Source organism: Pelophylax lessonae, assembly GCF_965119305.1.
Source record: "Pelophylax lessonae genome assembly, chromosome: 2".
Classification (NCBI taxonomy): Eukaryota; Metazoa; Chordata; class Amphibia; order Anura; family Ranidae; genus Pelophylax; species Pelophylax lessonae.
Window position 1 is genome coordinate 144,668,741 of NC_138769.1, and position 18,795 is coordinate 144,687,535.

The 18,795-nt window shown below is 46.0% G+C and overlaps 1 protein-coding gene across 2 annotated transcripts in view; it reads left to right on the forward strand.

The window, feature by feature from the left end:
* Nucleotides 1-18,795, forward strand: part of CLUH (clustered mitochondria homolog) — a 256,366-nt gene that overhangs the window by 180,711 nt on the left and 56,860 nt on the right. For both annotated transcript variants that reach the window (XM_082246213.1, XM_082246212.1), the window contains exons 16-19: nt 1,193-1,437; nt 14,557-14,641; nt 16,417-16,570; nt 17,851-17,990. In XM_082246213.1, the coding sequence (XP_082102339.1) occupies nt 1,193-1,437; nt 14,557-14,641; nt 16,417-16,570; nt 17,851-17,990 (624 nt within the window). The remainder of the gene's footprint in view (nt 1-1,192; nt 1,438-14,556; nt 14,642-16,416; nt 16,571-17,850; nt 17,991-18,795) is intronic.

Sequence of the window (18,795 nt, forward strand, 5' to 3'; positions counted from 1 at the left end):
GAGAACTGGCTCCAGGAGAGGTTGCAAAGGGTGGTGATTAATGGGGAGTACTCAGATTGGGCTGGTGTGGAAATCGGGGGTCCCCCAGGGTTCTGTCCTGGGGCCAATCCTGTTTAATTTATTCATAAATGATCTAGAGGAGGGGATATTGAGTAAAATCTCAGTATTTGCGGATGATCCTAAACTAAGCAGGCCAATATCTTCTGAGCAGGATGTGGAAACCTTACAAGCGGACCTGAACAAAATTATGGGGTGGGCAACTACATGGCAGATGAGGTTTAATGTTGAAAAATGTAAAGTAATGCACCTGGGTGCCAGAAAGCAGAAAGCAAGCTACTCACTAGTGGGGGAACCTCTGGGTGAGTCTAGGATGGAAAAGGACCTGGGGGTACTGGTAGACAACAGGCTTGGCAGTAGCATGCAATGCCAAGCCGCTGCAAGCAAAGCCAACAGAATACTGGGATGCATAAAAAAGGGGATTCACTCCAGAAATAGAGATTATTCTCCCACTCTACAAGACTCTGGTCTGGCCACATCTGGAGTATGCTGTCCAGTTCTGGGCACTGGTCCTCAGGAAGGATGTGCTGGAACTGGAGAAAGTCCAGAGAAGGGCAACAAAAATAATTAGGGTAATGGAGGACATCCGCTATGAGGAAAGACTACAAGCACTTATTCTCTCTGGAGAAGAGACGATTGAGGGGGGATATGATATCAATGTATAGATATTGTACTGACAACCCTAGCATATGGAAAAACCTATTCAGAGAAAGGAAATACAATAAGACACGTGGCCACTCACTAAACCTAGAGGAAAGGCGGTTTAACCTTAAAATACGCAGGGGGTTCTTCACTGTCAGAGCAGTAAGGATGTGGAATTCTCTTCCGCAAACAGTCGTATCAGCGGGGATCATTGATAGTTTCAAAAAAATATTCGATGGGCACCTTAAAGACCACAACATAGAGGGGTATACAATGTACGGTTAACAGCAAACACACACACATCATAGGTTGAACTGGATGGACTGGTGTCTTTTTTTTCAACCTCACCAACTATGTAACTATGCATTATTTAAATTTCATATTTGCCTGAAGTGGGGCTTTAATCAGAGCTAAGCCTTTTTAAAATATATGCTGAGTGTAACCCTTTAACTTGCTAGAAATTCTCTCTGATAATGAATTTATTCCTGAATAGGGCGTAGAACTTTCTGGTCTGTCTGCTGCCATTAGCCATTTCCTGAACTGCTTCCTCAGCGCCTTCCCCAACTCAGTTGCTCACCTTCCAGCTGATGAGCTGGTCTCCAAGAAAAAGAACAAGAAGCGCAAAAACAGAAACCTCAGTAGTGCTGACAACACGGCCTGGGCCAGTGTCACCCCACAGGAACTCTGGAAGAACATCTGCTCTGAAGCCAAAGCCTACTTTGACTTCGACCTTGAATGGTAGGTGGTACAGATGCCCCAGGCTGTTAAATTGACTTTTCACTCATCTACCAAGTTTTAAGCAGCAGCATGTGCATGCAGTACACGGTCATCAACATACTGAAGTAGTAGATTCATTGGGGGGATTTACTAAAACTAGAGAGTGCAAAATCTGGTGCATAGGAAGCAATCCGCTTTCAGTTTTTATTGTCAAAGCTTAATTGAACAAGCTGAAGTTATAAACTGTTTGGCTACCATGCACAGCAGCATCAGATACTGAGTGCTCCAGTTTTAGTAAATCTCCCTCATGGTGTCATCAGAAGACAGTGGCTAATTGGTGAGAGCTGGGTGTCCTGTGAGTATTCTAGTTTCTCCCAACAGTCACTATACAAAAAAAAAAAAACCTTGGTAGGCTTCCGTACAGCTCTATCTCAAATTGTATTTTTCAATACTACTATTATAATTTTTGTAATAGTCACAGAATCCCCATGCATGCCAGAATCATGTCTGCACTGTTTACCTTATACTGGAAGCTGTATCAAGTCGCAGTGTAAAGGTAACACCTCCCAGCATGCTTTGCTGGTTTATGGAGGTGAGGCTCTTGCACTGGCACTGTGCAACATTAGTTTGCATGTTAAGATCTAGAAGGAACACTATGCCTGTTGCAGGACTTCAAATGACATGGTCAGGCATAGACCACTTTCTGTGCTACAGAGCCCAGACTAATGAAACAGTGCAGCATTCTCTAAAAAGCCATGAAGATTGGCTATGCACTAAATACCGTAAATGCACAAAACAGTATTGTTAGATCCTGCTATACAGTGCCTTGCAAAAGTATTCATTCCCCTTGACTTTTTACCCATTTTGTTACATTACAGCCTTAAGTTCAATGTTTTGTTAATCTGAATTGTGTCTAAGTTGGTGAAGTAAAATGAGAAAAATATATACATAAAACTATTTTTTAGTACGCACTGGCGGCCGAGCCACTCGCCATAGCTATCCGAGACCACCCGGACATACACGGGCTATGTGTAGGTCCGCTGACTGAAAAGATTAGTATGTACATGGATGACACACTTTTATATCTCGCGGACCCAGACGCATCCCTGACCACAGCTCTCTCCCTTATAAAACAGTTTGGCAAGTATTCAGGACTGCAAATTAATTGGGACAAGTCCCAGATCCTCCCCCTTGACCACCCTTCCCCCTCGGTGTCCCCCTCAAATTCACCGCTGCAGTGGGTGTCTTGTATAAAGTATCTTGGTGTCTTGGTCACCGCAAACCCCTGGGATTACATCTCAGATAATATCCAACCCCTCTATGATTTAATTAAATCCAAGATCCACATTTGGGCTAAGTTACCCCTGGGCGTCATGGGCAGAGTCAACCTTTTAAAAATGGTTCTTCTGCCAAAGGTATTGTATATCCTCTGGCACTCCCCAATCTAATTGCCTTTAAAAAAATTTTAGCAAATGAAGTCCTTCCTTAAAGCCTTCGTATGGGGCCAGAGCAGACATAAACTCTCCTGGCGTAAACTTAAAAACCCTTCCAATCTGGGGGGTGTAGCATTACCGGACTTCAACCTTTACTACCTGGCTGCCCAGCTGTTGCACTTGTTTCACCTTGATAAAACTGACAAGTCTCGTTCCCTCCTGCTGCTATGCCCCAGGTGGTCCCTCCCAACTGATGATCCCCTAGCAGTTATTTTGCGGGGAGTATGAGGGTCTGAGATTAGAGGAGAAGCCAATTCTATGCTGTACCATTAAGCCGGGTCTGGGAGGTTGTGATGGACAAAATGAAATACCCTTCGCTACACACCTACACTCCCCTGTGGCACAACATGGCTTTGGAGGAGTTTCGCTCCCTGCCGGACTCCGCGATGTGGAGTAGCAGGGGAATTCTCTACCTCCCACACCTTTTGCGGGGGACGACCTTGGGCACGTTCGAGGAATTATGTACAACCTTCCCTCTACCTGCCCATATGCTTTTCCGCTATTCTCAAGTTAGACATGCATTTCGGACCCAGTTCCCGTCTGCATTTCCCCAGATTGAATCCATCCCCATACTGGACTTTTTCAAGGGCACTGATCCACATCATCTTATCTACATCCTCTATGTGGAACTACATAAGCCCCCTTCCACTGTCATAGCCTATTTTGTTAAGACTAGCTGGGAATCTGATGTAGGTGACATGGAGGATGAGGACTGGGATGAGGCCCTTGAGACGTGTCAACGGGTATCCCCCAAATTTTCTGACCGCCTCACTCAACTATTCCTAGTACACCAAACCTATCTTACTCCCCTTGGCTTATCGTGATATCTACCCGGGATCCTCCCGGACTGCCCGATGTGCCACTCGTCCGTGGGCACGTTTTTCCACTTACTCTGGAGCTGCCCTTCGATACAGGGTTACTGGAAACAAATTGTGACCTTCCTACACCACAAGATGGGATCTCCCGTTCAGTTGGACCCCAAACAGTGCCTCCTGGGAATATACCCAGATGAGGACATGGACAAATCCCGTACCACTTTTCTGGAAGTTACTGTTTCTGGCAAGGAAATTGATTGCCAGGCAGTGGATGCGGGAGCACACACCCCCTCCCCCCGCGCGTTCAATGCGTGGATGGCGAAGATTAATAGTGTTCTTCCATACCACAAGCTCATGTGAAAGCGTTCTGATACCTGTACTTAATATAGCCTATATGTATCTCTACGGATGCCCTGTATGGGGGCCGGGTTATCCTGCATGTGTTGTCTCTAACTATGGCAATTTATGTCCTGTATGTATGTGTTGATTATTTTATTTATTTTTTTACATGCACAGTTCTGGTTATTGTACTGTATTATGCTGAAGTTTTTTTCAATAAAAATCTGTTTTAAAAAAAAAATATATATATTTCTCTTACGTCCTCTGACAGTCGCCGCCCGATGGTATTAGCCTTCACTAATGGGTAATGGCGCATTCTGCAGGAGCAGGCTAGGCAGATAATTATCAGGTTAATACAAAAAAACTTTTATACCTCGGCACGCCACTAGGGGGCCATTCCTCAGCCATTATCCTGTACCCAATCTGATATTACCTCAGTTTTACGCTGCCTAGCATCAGGAGTAGAGCTGGGTCTTCCCTGCTGAGACCCAGAGTCTGGGTTTTTCTTTGTTTTTTTCTGAATTTGTGTTTTTCTTTACACAATAGATTTTTATTTTCTCTGACTATCACTAGTTAGTCAGGGATTCCTTTCCTGGAGGACTACAAGTGACTGCCGAGCTGGGCCTCAGACTGGGTATCATAGATTCTTATGGAGTCCCAGCCTGCAGGTTACTGGTACGCCCAGGCCTCGCAATGACAGTGCTCCTCCATATGGGGACGAGCCTGCGGAGCTGCGTCTTCGCTGAGGATGTCTCAACCTGGATCGCCCACGTGTTGCTAGCGTCCCTCCATGGCTGACGGCACCCCCACTTAGGGTGGGAGGTCTCCCGTATCTGAGCGGTGCCCACTTCCTTGATGGTTAGTACTGTTACCCCCTTGTCCCTGGGGACGTTTGGGGGGTTGTGGGCCCACTCTTAGGGAATAGCAGGGCTGGTGGTCTCTGTAGGATCCCCCTTCTGGCCGGGTTATGGGTTCTTTCTCCCTCCCTGCTCCCGCTGAGGGCGCTGTATGGGGTGCTGTAGGGGCCCTGGGGTCCCTGATATTAGCCAGAATGTGTTTTGTGCACTTATTTTGCCGCCGTTTGGGGCGGCCGCCATGTTTTATGGTGTACAGAATCTAAGCTCTGTGTGAGGACAGCAGCCATTTTGGGATTCTGCACAGGCTCCCGGATGGGGGCAACATGCCTAGTAAGGGCAAACGGCCATATTCCCTGTGACTTTTGTCATTGACTTTCAATAGGCAACTTTTCTCTGGGCTCGAAGACTGGCCTCTAGTGATGTGAGGTCACTTCCTCCTCCTTTACACTTTCTCCTGTGTAAAAATGTGCTGACAGGCTGGGGATTTTTGGTAATCATTCGGTCATTTTTCAACCAAAACGTTTTTTTACTTGTGGCTAGTGTGTTTTCACAGGGGGCTCTTTCTGTTAGTGCAGATGGGGGGGTATCCGGGAACCGCCGATTTAAAGGGCCAGAGTCTCTTTTTCATTTTAAGGCAAAACTGGACTCCCAGGATGATGAATCCCCCGCAGACTTGGTGGGGGCTTCGGGTACTCCTGAGTCCTCTTCCATGGCCTCCATATCTGCTGCTTTTGCGACTTTGGCGTCTCAGATGAATCTGGTGATGTCGGCTCACTCCTCCAAAAACGGTCTGTGCCCTCCCAGTCCTCTGACTCTGAGCTCAAATTGGTTGCCATTGATGATGGTCCCCCTGAGGGGTCCCAGTCCTCCGCTTCTGAGAGGGAGGAGGAGGGGGTATCTTCCTCCTCGGTGGCGCGGGAAGGCGCTACGATGGATGCTCTCATCTATAACAAACTATCTTGATGAGCCAGCTCAGTCAGGTAAGCGGTCCGGTTTCGGCTTCCACGGACCCCAGTAGTCGGGTCAGGCTTTTTTCCTGCCCTGAGGAATTTCATGAGATTGTGAATGGCCAGTGGCTGCGCATTTAGCACATGTTGGTGGTGCCTAAGCATTTTTCCATCCGCTATCTGTTTTTGGGGGCGGTAGACAAATGTTGGATGGTGTCCCCAAGCAGGGAATCGCACTGCGTCTAGGCTGAATATGTCCACCTTGCTGCCAGTAGAGGATTCCCCAGTATTCAGGGATCCGGCAGATAGGCGTGTGGAAGCGCTTGCCCGCCACATTTATCTAGTGGCTGGTTCGCTGTTGAAACCTGTTTGCCTCAGTGATGGCCTCAGGCGCTTACAATGCAAGGGGCTTCTGCAGTAGGATCAGCTCATCCACACTGCGATGTTCCTGTGCGACGCGGCCTTGGACGAGTCTCCGTTGGTCGCCCGGTTGTCGGCGGTGGGGATTGCGATCCACCGCATTACCTGGTTAAAGAGCTGGTCGGTTGACCACACGTCCAAACAGACGGTGTCTGAGGTCCCCTATGAGGGGGGTCGTCTTTTTGGGAAAAGTCTAGATGAGTTGATTAAGGGGCTCAGGGAGGTAGGAGTACACTGCTGCCCCAGGTCACCATGGGTAAGTCCCCACGCACGCGGAGGGGGCCCTCCTTCAAGACTCAACATAATTGCTTTTGTGCCTTTGGGACGCAGGAGAAGGGTAAACCCTTCAGACTTCCCGGTGGCCCAGAAGCCGTGGTCGGGTAAGCCAAAAGCTGGTCAGTCTGGTTCGGCAGCCCAGTCTACCTCTTCCTGAAGGGAAGCCCTCACCCGTTGTCGGGGTGGGGGGACGTCTGGTTTCCTTTCAGGAACCCTGGTTGTCCGGCATTCAGGACAGGTGGGTTCACAAACTGATTCGTTCAGGGTACAAGATCGAGTTTCGATCTTGCCCCGCAGACAGGTTCTTCCCGTCCATTCTGCAGCTGTCCCCTTATCGTCTGAGATATCTCATGGGGGCTGTGCACAATTTGCTTGCCCAAGGAGTCATTGTACCCGTTCCTTCCTGGGAAAGGTTTCGCGATTTTTACTCCAACCTGTTCACGGTGCCCAGGAAAGGGGGCAAGGTGCGTCCGATTCTGGACTTGTAGTCCCTGAACCGCTTTGTTACAGTTATGGTTACAGAAGTTCAGGATGGATTTCATGCAGTTGGTGATGGCATCGTTGAGGCCTGGGGACTTCCTGACATCCATCGACTTGCAGGATGCTTATCTCCACATCCCTATTTTCGAGGGTCATCAGAGATGTCTCTGCTTCGCGTTGATTGGGGAGCATTACCAGTTCGTGGCGTTGCCTTTTGGTCTCGCTTCGGCTCCCAGGGTTTTTCACCAAGGTGTTGGCTCCGGTTCTAGCTTTACTGCGTTTACGGAACATTGCGGTCCTCGGTTACCTGGACGATCTCTTGTTAAGGTCAAACTCGTGTGACCTTGGTGAAAGATCTAGCTTTGAGTTCGGGTGGACCGTCAATTTTCAGAAGTCAGCACTGACTCCCTCTACTCGTCTCTAGTACCTAGGGATGGTCCTGGACTCTGCTCAATCTCGGGTCTTCCTTCCTGAGGACAAACTCGGGACTCTGCGGGAGGAGATCAGGTCTCTCAGGAACGAAGATATCTCCTCTTTGCGGACCTGCATGCGGGTCTTGGGCCTAATGGCCTCGGCCTTCGAAGCAGTTCAGTTTGCTCAATTTCACACCAGGTCTCTGCAAGCGGAGATCCTGGACAGGTGGGACTGGACATCTCAGTCTTTGGAAAGGAGAATTTCCTTGAGTCATCCGGTGCGGACGGATCTCCTGTGGTGGCTCCGGCCGCAGTCCTTGACACAGGGTCAGTCCTTCCAACCTCTATTATGGACGATTGTCACCACGGATGCCAGCCTGTCGGGCTGGGGAGGTGTTCTGGTCACGCTTTGCGCCCAGGGGACGTGGTCAGCGGAGGAGACTTCGCTACCGATCAACATCTTGGAGCTCCGAGCGATCAAGCTTTGTCTTTTCTGGTGGTCATCTCAGCTTCAGGGGTGTCCGGTGTGGATACGGACGGACAATGCCACGGCTGTGGCTTATATCCATCACCGAGGGGGCACGAGGAGTGCCTGGGCAGCCAAGGAAGTGGCCGAGATTCTATCCTGGGCCGAATCGCATGTTCCAGCGCTCTCGGCCATTCACATTCCGGGTGTGGACAACTGGCAGGCGGACTATCTGAGTCGCCAGACTTTGGACCAAGGGGAATGGTCCCTGCATCCGGAGGTGTTTCACCTCCTGTGTGCCCGGTGGGGGACTCCGGACGTTGATTTGTTTGCATCCCGTCTCAACACAAAGGTGGAAAGGTTCGTGGCCAGGACTCGCGATCCTCTGGCAGACGCGTTGGTCGTGCCATGGCACCGCTTTCGGCTGCTGTATGCCTTTCCCCTGATTTTAACTTTTTTCCAGGTTTCTCCGCAGGTTGGCGTCAGAACGGATGTCAGTCATTCTGGTGGCCCCGGACTGGCCTCAACGATCCTGGTACGCGGACATCGTTCAGATGGTTGTCGAACCTCTCTGGCGGCTTCCGCTGCGAGACGATCTTCTGTCTCAAGGACCGATCTTCCATCCTGCTTTACAGTCTCTGGCTTTCACAGCATGGCTGTTGGAAGCCAGGTCCTGAGGGATAGAGGTCTTCCTCAGGCGGTCATCCCTACCTTGTTACAGGCTCGCAAAGCCACTTCAAGGAAGATTTCTCACTGCACCTGGAAAGCGTGTATCGCTTGGTGCGAAGTGCATTGTTTTCACCCTCATTCCTTCTCGGTGGCGAAGGTCTTGGCCTTCCGGCAGAAGGGCGTGGTTCAGCATCTGGCGCTGACTACGGTCAAGGGTCAGTTGTCGGGCTTGGCTGTTTTTTGGCGTTGCATTCTTTGGTCCGCACCTTCATTCAAGGGGTGCAGCATTTGGCTCCCCCGAGGTGAGCTCTCTTGCTTCCCTGGGATCTAAATTTGGTTTTGTCAGTGTTACAATAACCTCCCTTCGAGGACATCAGAGAGATTCCTCTGTCTGGGTTGTCACAGAAAGTTGTGGCTATCGCATTGGCTCGCAGTGTGTCTGAATTGGCGGCCTTGTCCTGACCTGCCGTTCTCCTTATCTGGTACTTCATAGAGATAATGTAGTTCTGCAACCGAATCAGTCTTTTCTTTCCAAGGTGGTTTTCTTCATTCTACCTCAATGAGGATATCGTTGTTGCCTTTGTTGTGTGCCCGACCCAAGCATCCTAGGGAGTTTGCCTTGCATTCTCTGGATGTGGTCTGGGTGGTCAAGGTCTACCTGTCCGCCACGGAGTCGATTCGGCAGTCTGATTTTCTATTTGTTCTTCATAAGGGACCTCGGAAAGGGATCGGCCGCCTCAGCGGCGTCCATTTCTATGTGGATTAGACAGACGATTGTTCAGGTATATTCCATCACGGGTCAGGTTCTTCCTTTCCCGGTAAAGGCTCATTCTACTCGAGCCGTAGTGCCTCTTGGGCTTTTCGCCATCAGGCGTCTGTGGCTCAGGTGTGCAAGGCGTCGACCTGGTCGTCCGTGCACATTTTCAAAGGTTTTACAAACCAATGTTTTGGCATCTTCGGATGCTTCCTTTGGCAGCAAAGTTTTGAGTGCGGCAGTTGTTTAAGGAGACATCATTTTTACTGTCCCTCCTTATGGGGTGTGTTTTTTCTGGGTTTGTTCCAGTTTTTTCCTGTGGGCTCAGGTTGTTTCTGGCCCGGCTATTTGCATTACCTTCTAAATTGGTTGCGTTGCTTTCCCACCCCTCATACCTGCACTGCTTTGGGACGTCCCATTAGTGAAGGCTAATACCATCGGGCGGCGACTGTCAGAGAACATAAGAGAAAATAGAATTTTTTGTAAGAACTTACCGTAAAACTATTTTCTCTGAGTCCTCGGACAGTCGCTGCCCCCGCCCCTCTGGTTTTTGGATCTAGGGGTGGTTGCCTTCCGGTGGCGTGCCGAGGTATAAAAGTTTTTTTGTATTAACCTGATAATTATCTGCCTAGCCTTCTCCTGCAGAGTGCGCCATTACCCATTAGTGAAGGCTAATACCATCGGGTGGCGACTGTCAGAGGACTCTGAGAATAGAATTTTACGGTAAGTTCTTACGAAAAATTCTATTTTTTTAGAACTAGAAAACAGAAAATTGGCAAGTGCGTATGTATTCACCCCCTATGTTATGAAGCCCATAAAAAGCTCTGGTGCAACAAATTACCTTCAGAAGTCACATAATTAGTGAAATGATGTCCACCTGTGTGCAATCTAAGTGTCACATGATCTGTCATTACATATACACACCTTTTTTGAAAGGCCCCAGAGGCTGCAACACCTAAGCAAGACGCACCACTAACCAAACACTGCCATAAAGACCAAGGAACTCTCCAAACAAGTAAGGGACAATGTTGTTGAGAAGTACAAGTCAGGGTTAGGTTTCAAAAAAATATCCAAATCTTTGATCCCCAGGAGCACCATCACATCTATCTTAACCCAATGGAAAGAACATGGCACAACAGCAAACCTGCCAAGAGTCGGCCGCCCACCAAAACTCATGGACCGGCAAGGGCATTAATCGGAGAGGCAGCACAGAGACCACAATAATAATAAAAAAAAACATCTTCAAACCTGTGGGCATGTTCTGTAAATTAAATTATGCAAATCCTCAAACAATCCATGTTCATTCCAGGTTGGGAGGCAACAAAACACGAAAAATGCCAAGGGAGTGAATACTTTTGCAAGGCACTGTATACTCCTCTGCTGGTGCGTAGAGTGATTTCAGGATTTTACATAGTAATCCATACAAGGTCTATTGTTAAATAAGAAGGGGTGGTAGCAGCTTGTGTGTCGGTGACCAGAGGTCCAGGGGCGCTTGAAGCTCCCAGCGCTTCCTGGTAAACTCAGAGACACTCAAGTGCACTGATGATGTTACTTCTGGGTATGTCATCAGTGCCTCCAAGTGTCTTAGTTTACCAGGAAATGCTGGGAGCCACCAGCACCCCTAGACCTCTGGCCACCAAAACACCAGTGACTACCAACTGAGAGTAGAGTGGATAAACCCTACAATCCTGCTGGACTTGTTTTTAACCTTGTGAGTGTATTTCTTACCTTTTTTAGAAGTTAAATTGCGGTCATACTGCACTTACATAGCACTGCACTTAGATGGCGATGCTCTCTCTGTCCTTTGAGTTCCCAGAGTCCTAGCTTCCAATCCTGCCCTTACTTATCCTTCTACTGCGCCCCCACCCTTACTTGCCCTTCTACTCCGCCCCCACCCTTACCCATCCTCCTATTCCCATCCTGCACTCACCCCAGCCTCACCTAGGCCTTATCTAACCCCCCACCTCCCAAACCACCCCTCTACCTACTCTTCCTTCAATGGGTATCGCTAATTAATATCGGCGAGTACTTAAAAAAAAATCGGTAGCCGTAATCTACCAGAACATGCCTAAAAAAGCCCTCACTGGACCCTACCAATCTTCACAATCTACTCCCCATCTCCTTACTCCCCTTCTCCAAACTCCTTGAACAACTGGTCTATAACCGACTGAGTGACCATCTGACTAAGAACAACCTTCTTGATCCCCTTCAGTCCAGATTTCGCCCTCCACGCTCCACGGAAACTGCTCTCCTTCAACTCACAAATGACCTACTAACGGCTAACACCAACGGACACTATTCTATACTACTCCTCCTGACCCCTCTGCTGCCTTTGACACAGTGGACCACCCCCTCCTCCTCAAAAAAACTCCTCTCCCTTGGTCTCCGTGACTGTACTCTTCACTGATACTCATCATACCTATCCCAACGCACCTTTAGTGCTACTTACAACTCTACTACCTCCTCTCCCTTTCTCCGTCGCGGTTCCCCAAGTTCTTGGACCTCTCCTTTTCTTAATCTATACCTCCTCACTTGGTCAGCTGACTGCCTCCATGGCTTTCAATATCTGTATGCTGACAACACCGAAATCGATCTCTCCACCCCCTAGCTCGCTCTATCAGTCTCCTCGCACATAACCAACTTACTAACAGACATATCAGGCTGGATGTCCCATCACTTCCTCAAACTCAACCTACCTAAAACTGAGCTATTGATATTTCCTCCCCCATGTTCCTCTTCCCCTGATTTCTTTAAAAATCAGTGGCTCAACTATCAACCCGTCCCCCCCATGCCAAGGTCCCAGGTGTAATTCTGGACTCTAAACTATCCTTTCGGCCCCACATACAGTCGCTGTCCAAAGCTTGCCGCCTCAACCTCCGCAACATCGCTAAGATATGCCCCTTCCTAACCAACGACAATACCATAAAGCTTCTAGTCCACTCCCTGGTCATCTCTCGTCTAGATTATTGCAACTCCCTCCTTATTGACTTACCTTTAAATAGGCTATCCCCCTTCAATCCATCATGGACGCCGCTGCCAGGCTCATCCACCTTACACACCACTCGGTCTCTGCTACCCCTCTTTGCCAATCCCTCCATTGGCTGCCACTCAACCTACGAATTTATTTCAATATACTAACCATAACTTACAAAGCCATCTATAACTTGGCCCCCAGCCACATCACTAACCTAGTCTCAAAATACCAACCAAATCATTCTCTTTGTTCCTCCCAGGACCTCCTGCTCTCTAACTCCCTTGTCACCTCTTCCCATGCTCGCCTCCAGGACTTCTCCCGAGCTTCTCCCATCCTCTGGAATGCTCTACCCCAATCTGTCCGACTATATCCAACTTTGTCCACTTTCAGACGATCCCTGAAAACACATCTCTTCAGAGAGGCCTATCGGGCCCCCACTAACAACTGTACATTTATCTTCTCCCTCGGCACATCCCCCTACAATTATTACCTTGTGTATCTCTTGACTCTCGCTCTTAGATTGTAAGCTCTAATTAGCCGGGCCCTCTGATTCCTACTCTATTAAAGTGTATTGTAGTTGTACTGTCTACCCTCAAGTTGTAAAGCGCTGCGTAAACTGTTGGCGCTATATAAATTCTGTAAAATCTTAATAATAAAACCCAGATCCTTCTCCACCATTGATTCAACCAGTTGTACCCCCCCCCCCCCTACTATGCGTGTAGCATTCATATTCTTAGCCCCCAAATGCATAACTTTACATTTATCAACATTAAACCTCATTTGCCACACAGTTGCCCAATTAAACAGTGCATTGAGGTCGGCTTGTAAGTTGGAGACACCATGTAAGGACGTTATTCTACTGCATAGCTCTGTGTAATCTGCAAAAACTGAAATAGTACTTCTGATCCCAGTTATTGATAGAGCAGTGAGGGGGTTAGAACCCCTGACCAGGTTTTTTTTTTTTGTCTGATTCTCTGCTAGGGATATTCACGCTCTACTTTTTTTTGGTGTCCACTGTCACTGGGACTGAAAGTGAGTGAAAACCACATTTTTAAGTAGTCACCGGAACTGATATCTGAGGACATTTCTCTAAATTCTCAACAGGACATGAAGGGTAAACTCTTGAATGGGACACTCGCCAGGGGTTTAGACATTCCCACCTCTATCGAAACTAGAAAAAAATGTGCTGGATACAGATATACTTTACTTTTCCAGGCAATGGCTTCTTGTATTCAATTTCTGTGGCAATCCTATTTATTTATTACATACATTGAATGCATAGTCACCAAGTTCTGATTGGCTGTGGGTTTAGATCTCCAATATTTCCATTGCATTTGCAATCTGATGTGTTGTAGCTTATGGACCCTTTCATGACTGGAAGTCATTGAAGCCTTGATGCACAAACCAAATTTAGCATATGTCTGCATGTGTTTAACTTGGGATAACGCTGATTTGCCAACCTAAATAATTTTAATCTTGCTTTTATAGGACATATAAGAATTTTATGTGGCACACTGGTTTCATAAATAGCCTGCTGAACTCCAGGTATGAATGTTAATGAATAGTTAAATTGGTCCACCTTTGACCAATGCAAGTATGCATTTGGCATACCCATGGGATGCTATATTGGCGTAAAATCAATGTAGTAGTCACTGCTTCTACAGCGATCAGCGCTTTCTTCTGGTTTGTGTGTTGAGTGGCTGCCCTGTTGCAGAGTGACCACAGGGGATCTCTCGCTTGGCATGGGCGGTTTTCACAGAATTCCTTGCAGTTTACTTTTTATTGGGTGAGGTGAAGGTCCACCCCCTGCCTCTCCACCTTGTCCAATTAGAAGATACTTTGCAATTGTTAAGAAAATGCAAGGTGTTCTGTGAATGGCAGCACATGCCAAGAGAGCAACCCCCTGCTGTTACTATGCAGTAGGGTTACCGCTTAGCATAGGACCCGTACAACAGTGACCATTACTGTAGTAGTGGTGATTACTGCAGTGATTATCTCCTTCCACAGTAGTCCTACAGGTATGATATATGTATGCTTACATTGGTCCAAGCTGGACCAATCTGTCCATGCATTAAAATCTATACCTGGAGTTCAGCTTTAAAGTCATTTTGGTTATTTTATTTATTTATTTTACATATAACTTCTGGTTTGTTTTAAACTCTTACAAAGCAACTCTTACTAAAAAAAAAAAAAAAAATGTAAACCTGTGATTAATTATATACTTTCTCTTTCTTTAGTGAAAATGTGGATCATGCGGTGGAAGTTTACAACCTGCAGAAAATTAGTCTTCTCAGAGAGATTTCTATTAAAGTTGGCATTCAGGTAAATCTTTGACCTTTATTTAACAGTACAGTCATTGTTACCAGCCAGAACCTCTAGTGCAGACATGGAGGAAGGGAAAGGTCTGTTGTCCATGGCCATAGGGCTTTTATACCTGTGGTCCCACTGACATAGTAGACACAATGATTTGGAGATACTACCACAAATCTTCATTTTCTTTGTGTTTATAAAAGCAATGATATGTGAAAGTGTAAAAAAAATAAAATAATGCAGGCTTTGTAGCTATAGTCACCAGTAACTTCATTACAGCAAATCAAAAATTGCTGGGTGGTTAAACATTTGGGGTATCTTCGCAGTGCCATGACAGACTGCCATTTGACTATAAGAGGGTGCAAAATGAAAACAATTGTTACCTTGACCACTGTTGTCTGTTTACACCTGGTTGTTGATACAGTAAGGCAGAATGGGCTTAATTTATTTTCTGAATATAATCCTTTTTGCTCTTGGTTGCGGATCTTTGTCACTTCACTGCACTGCTGCCAAAAGCTCCTCATAATTTGTCTGTCGTTTGATAGCCCTAATTGCTGGGAATTGTGGAGGAGGCAGTCAGCTGGCTCCAGGTACTGGGAATGTAAGAACTTACTGCCATCCTTCTTCTTTTTTTTTTTTTTTTTTTTTTAACTCTGTTTTGTATATAATCTAGCATTATGGGACTAGAATTTACCTTGGGGTTGGATTGGGCTATAGTTAGGTTTAAACACAGACATAGTTATTAAAAAAGTAATAGACACTTTAATGACTTTACATCTATGTGCAATATTAATGCTCTAATAAGTAATTTTATTCCATGATCAAATATACACAGCTCAACAAACATATCCTAGGAACATTTTTTCCCAGATCTTGCAGCCCTAGCCTTAAAGTGGTTCTCTATACTGTGTACTTGTCTCAATCAGGAGCACCAATTAACTACCCACCCACGCTGTACAAAAGAGGACATGCAAGAATGCTATGCGGTCACATAACCAAACAATAAAATCTGAAAAATAAATTGAAGAAAATGTTGATTTCTAGAAAAAATACATGCTAATATGATACCTAAATATTATGCACTTTCTTACTGTGTGGCTTGATATTGTGCGTTCACAAACACTTTAAGCGTTTAAACCTTTATCTTAGTTTTACTATTTTGAGCTTCAGCACAAATGGCTTCTTTCACTTATTTCTGTTAGTAACACTTCAAAGGATCTCATAATTAAACTTCACTTCCAGATTTTTTTGGTCATACTTCTCTTCTGGGTCAGCGGAGTGTGCTTATTTCTGCACTCCTGTTACCTAGTTTCAGCTGACAGCGGGCTGTCGGCTGACATCACAGAGCCAGTCCAGGCTCTAAAAGGATCCTGACTTTTAAGGTCAGGATCCACCAGATGCCTGACTGGCAGCTGGCTCAGACTCTCAAGTGTGCTGCTGAGGGCCTGAGCCAGCTGCTCCCACCACCTCTTCAGTCCAGTGCTTCAGTGAGTCCTTGAGGGGCAGAGCAGAGAGTTCTGTCTGTCAATCACTGCTCTTTGCTCAGTGAAGACCGAGAACTGTGCGATCAGCGGACATATGATTACTCAGTTGTTTGTCTTAGAGCGGGGGGAAAGCTGCAGCCATATTAAGTGTTTTTTTTTTTTTTTTTCTTTCCTTTTATTTCCTACACTCCAACTAACCTGTGGAATTAAACCTTTAGTACATTTAGTTTGCTTGCACCATGACATATGTGATCATATATAGAAATAATTGTGTCTAAATATGATTTTCTCATTCAATCCCAGATTCTGCTCAAAGAGTATAACTTTGATAGCCGACACAAACCAACCTTCACAGAAGAGGACATTTTGAATATTTTCCCTGTGGTGAAACATGTCAATCCAAAAGCATCTGATGCTTTTCATTTCTTCCAGAGTGGACAAGCTAAAGTACAACAGGGTGAGTATCAGCCCATCATGGCAGTTGATGTTAAATAGTCTGTCACCTAGAGCAGTGGTCCTCAACCCTGGCCTACAGGGCCCACTAACAGGCCAGGTTTGCAAGATAACTGAAATACATCCCAGGTGATATCATTTGCTGCTCAGTGATTGCACTACTCTAGTCTGCATCTCCCCAAGGTAATACTTAAAATCTGGCCTGTTAGTGGGCCCTGAGGACCGGAGTTGAGGACCACTGACCTAGAGAATTTCATGGGATGGTGTATAAAATTAAACAGTGTTAAAGACCTCTGTACTCATGAAGGTGGTGGAAAACACGAAAAGATGAATGTACTGTGGCATTATTTAGTAGTTTATCAATTCTTTATGAATCTAATCTGCAGGTTATCTGTACTGCTTATAACTTGGTGTGGCTACCATTCTTAATTCTTACATGTGGAATTTACTTTGTCAGGATTTGGCAGTGAAATTTTGTGCAGTGCAGACTGATTGAAATCAATAGACTCGCTATGTTGTTTCCCATATAATTGATGACATCCCAATAGAAATATTGACAGCCTTATAATGCACCTTAAGCAGTACTTCACCTTTTGGGTGAATTTCTGTTTTGTTTCCCTCCCTCACTCTCTTCTTTACCATTTGGCACTTGTTTTTTTGGAGGTAGAGTGGGTACCTGGATTTGACAGGTACCTGCTCCTACTTCTGCCTTGATCGCCGCAGCGATCTGAGTTAAAGTTCACCCCCCCTTCGCCCACAACCTTCTGGGACACATCACAGTTCCTAGAAGACTGTAGGACCATTCACAAAGTGCAGTGTGAAGCGGCAAGGCTTCGAAGCTGGTTTCCCTTAGCATGCCGACACTGGGTACTTGAAGCCCAGTGAGGGCAGTGCTGGACTCCTGGACAGGTAAGTGTACTTGTATTAAATGTCAGCAGCTACAGTATTTGTACCTGCTGACTTAGTTTTTCGTGGGGAGATTGAAGCTCCTCTTTAATAACAGAAGAATCTTCAGATTTGTAAATTAAATATGATCATAGAAGAGAGATGCTGCAAGCTCGTAAAATGTGAAAGTCACATCAGAATTTTGTGAGACATATTGTGTCTATAAAGATGTATATTGTATGATTATCATTTGTATGGTGCGGTTCCCTTTTTTCTAGGTGGACTTGTTTTCCCCCTAGAAATGAAAAATATTCTTAGCCTTTCTTCTAAGGATATCCTTTTTTTATTTATTGCTGTTTTATTTCTTTCTTATTTGTATATCCATTTCATGATTTGTAGGTTTCCTAAAGGAAGGGTGCGAATTAATAAACGAAGCCTTAAATTTGTTTAACAACGTGTATGGTGCCATGCACGTAGAGATCTGTGCCTGCCTACGGCTGCTTGCCCGACTCAACTACATCATGGGCGACTATACAGAGGTAAACGATTGTTCCTAATGTATCATTCTGTGGTACTTGTCACTTGTACAATACTAGCTCCTGGTTAAATTAGGAAGAGCATGTGTGCACGTATTATCCCTAAATGTTTATGCTGGAAGACACAGAATCTGATGTAAATATGGCAAAACTTTGCAAGACCCTACATGCCAGTAGATGAACTAGATGGGTATCCTTCTTATGGACATGCAGAAAGCTGCATTGCAAGGAAACACCCCTTGAGAAGCTGCCTGTTTGTTTCTGGACTATAAAGTGAGATGATTAATTAGTCTCTGGCTCAAGTCACTCTTAGTTCAGTAAATTCTATTTTGTCTACCTTCCACTTCATGCACCCCAATGCTACATGTTCTGTTCCAAGGCAATTATTACACAGGTACTTGTGTTTGTAAAACAATAAAGCTAAACACCAGGTAGATTTCTAAATACACAGTTGATATACATATATGTTTCTCTGTCGCTCATTGACAGACGCAGTCCTCTTGATTAATATCAAATCGGGTTATACTGCCCTCTACAGGAGTAGGACAGTAGGCAGAAGGAAAACGTTCTGGCCACACCTTAGGGGCAGTCCCAGAGGGTATATCCTCTCTTTCCCTGCTACAGGATGTCAGTTTTTTTCTGTCTAGTTAGGAGTAAGGACCTAAGTTCCTTGCTGGGATCTTTGGTCCTGGCAAGATTTTTTTAGAAAAATTTTTTTATTTTTTTTAGGCAGCTTTTTTCTCCAGTTGTTCCTGTGAGATCTTCAAGCAAGTATGCTGAAACTGGGCGACGGGCTGGATGTTGAGAT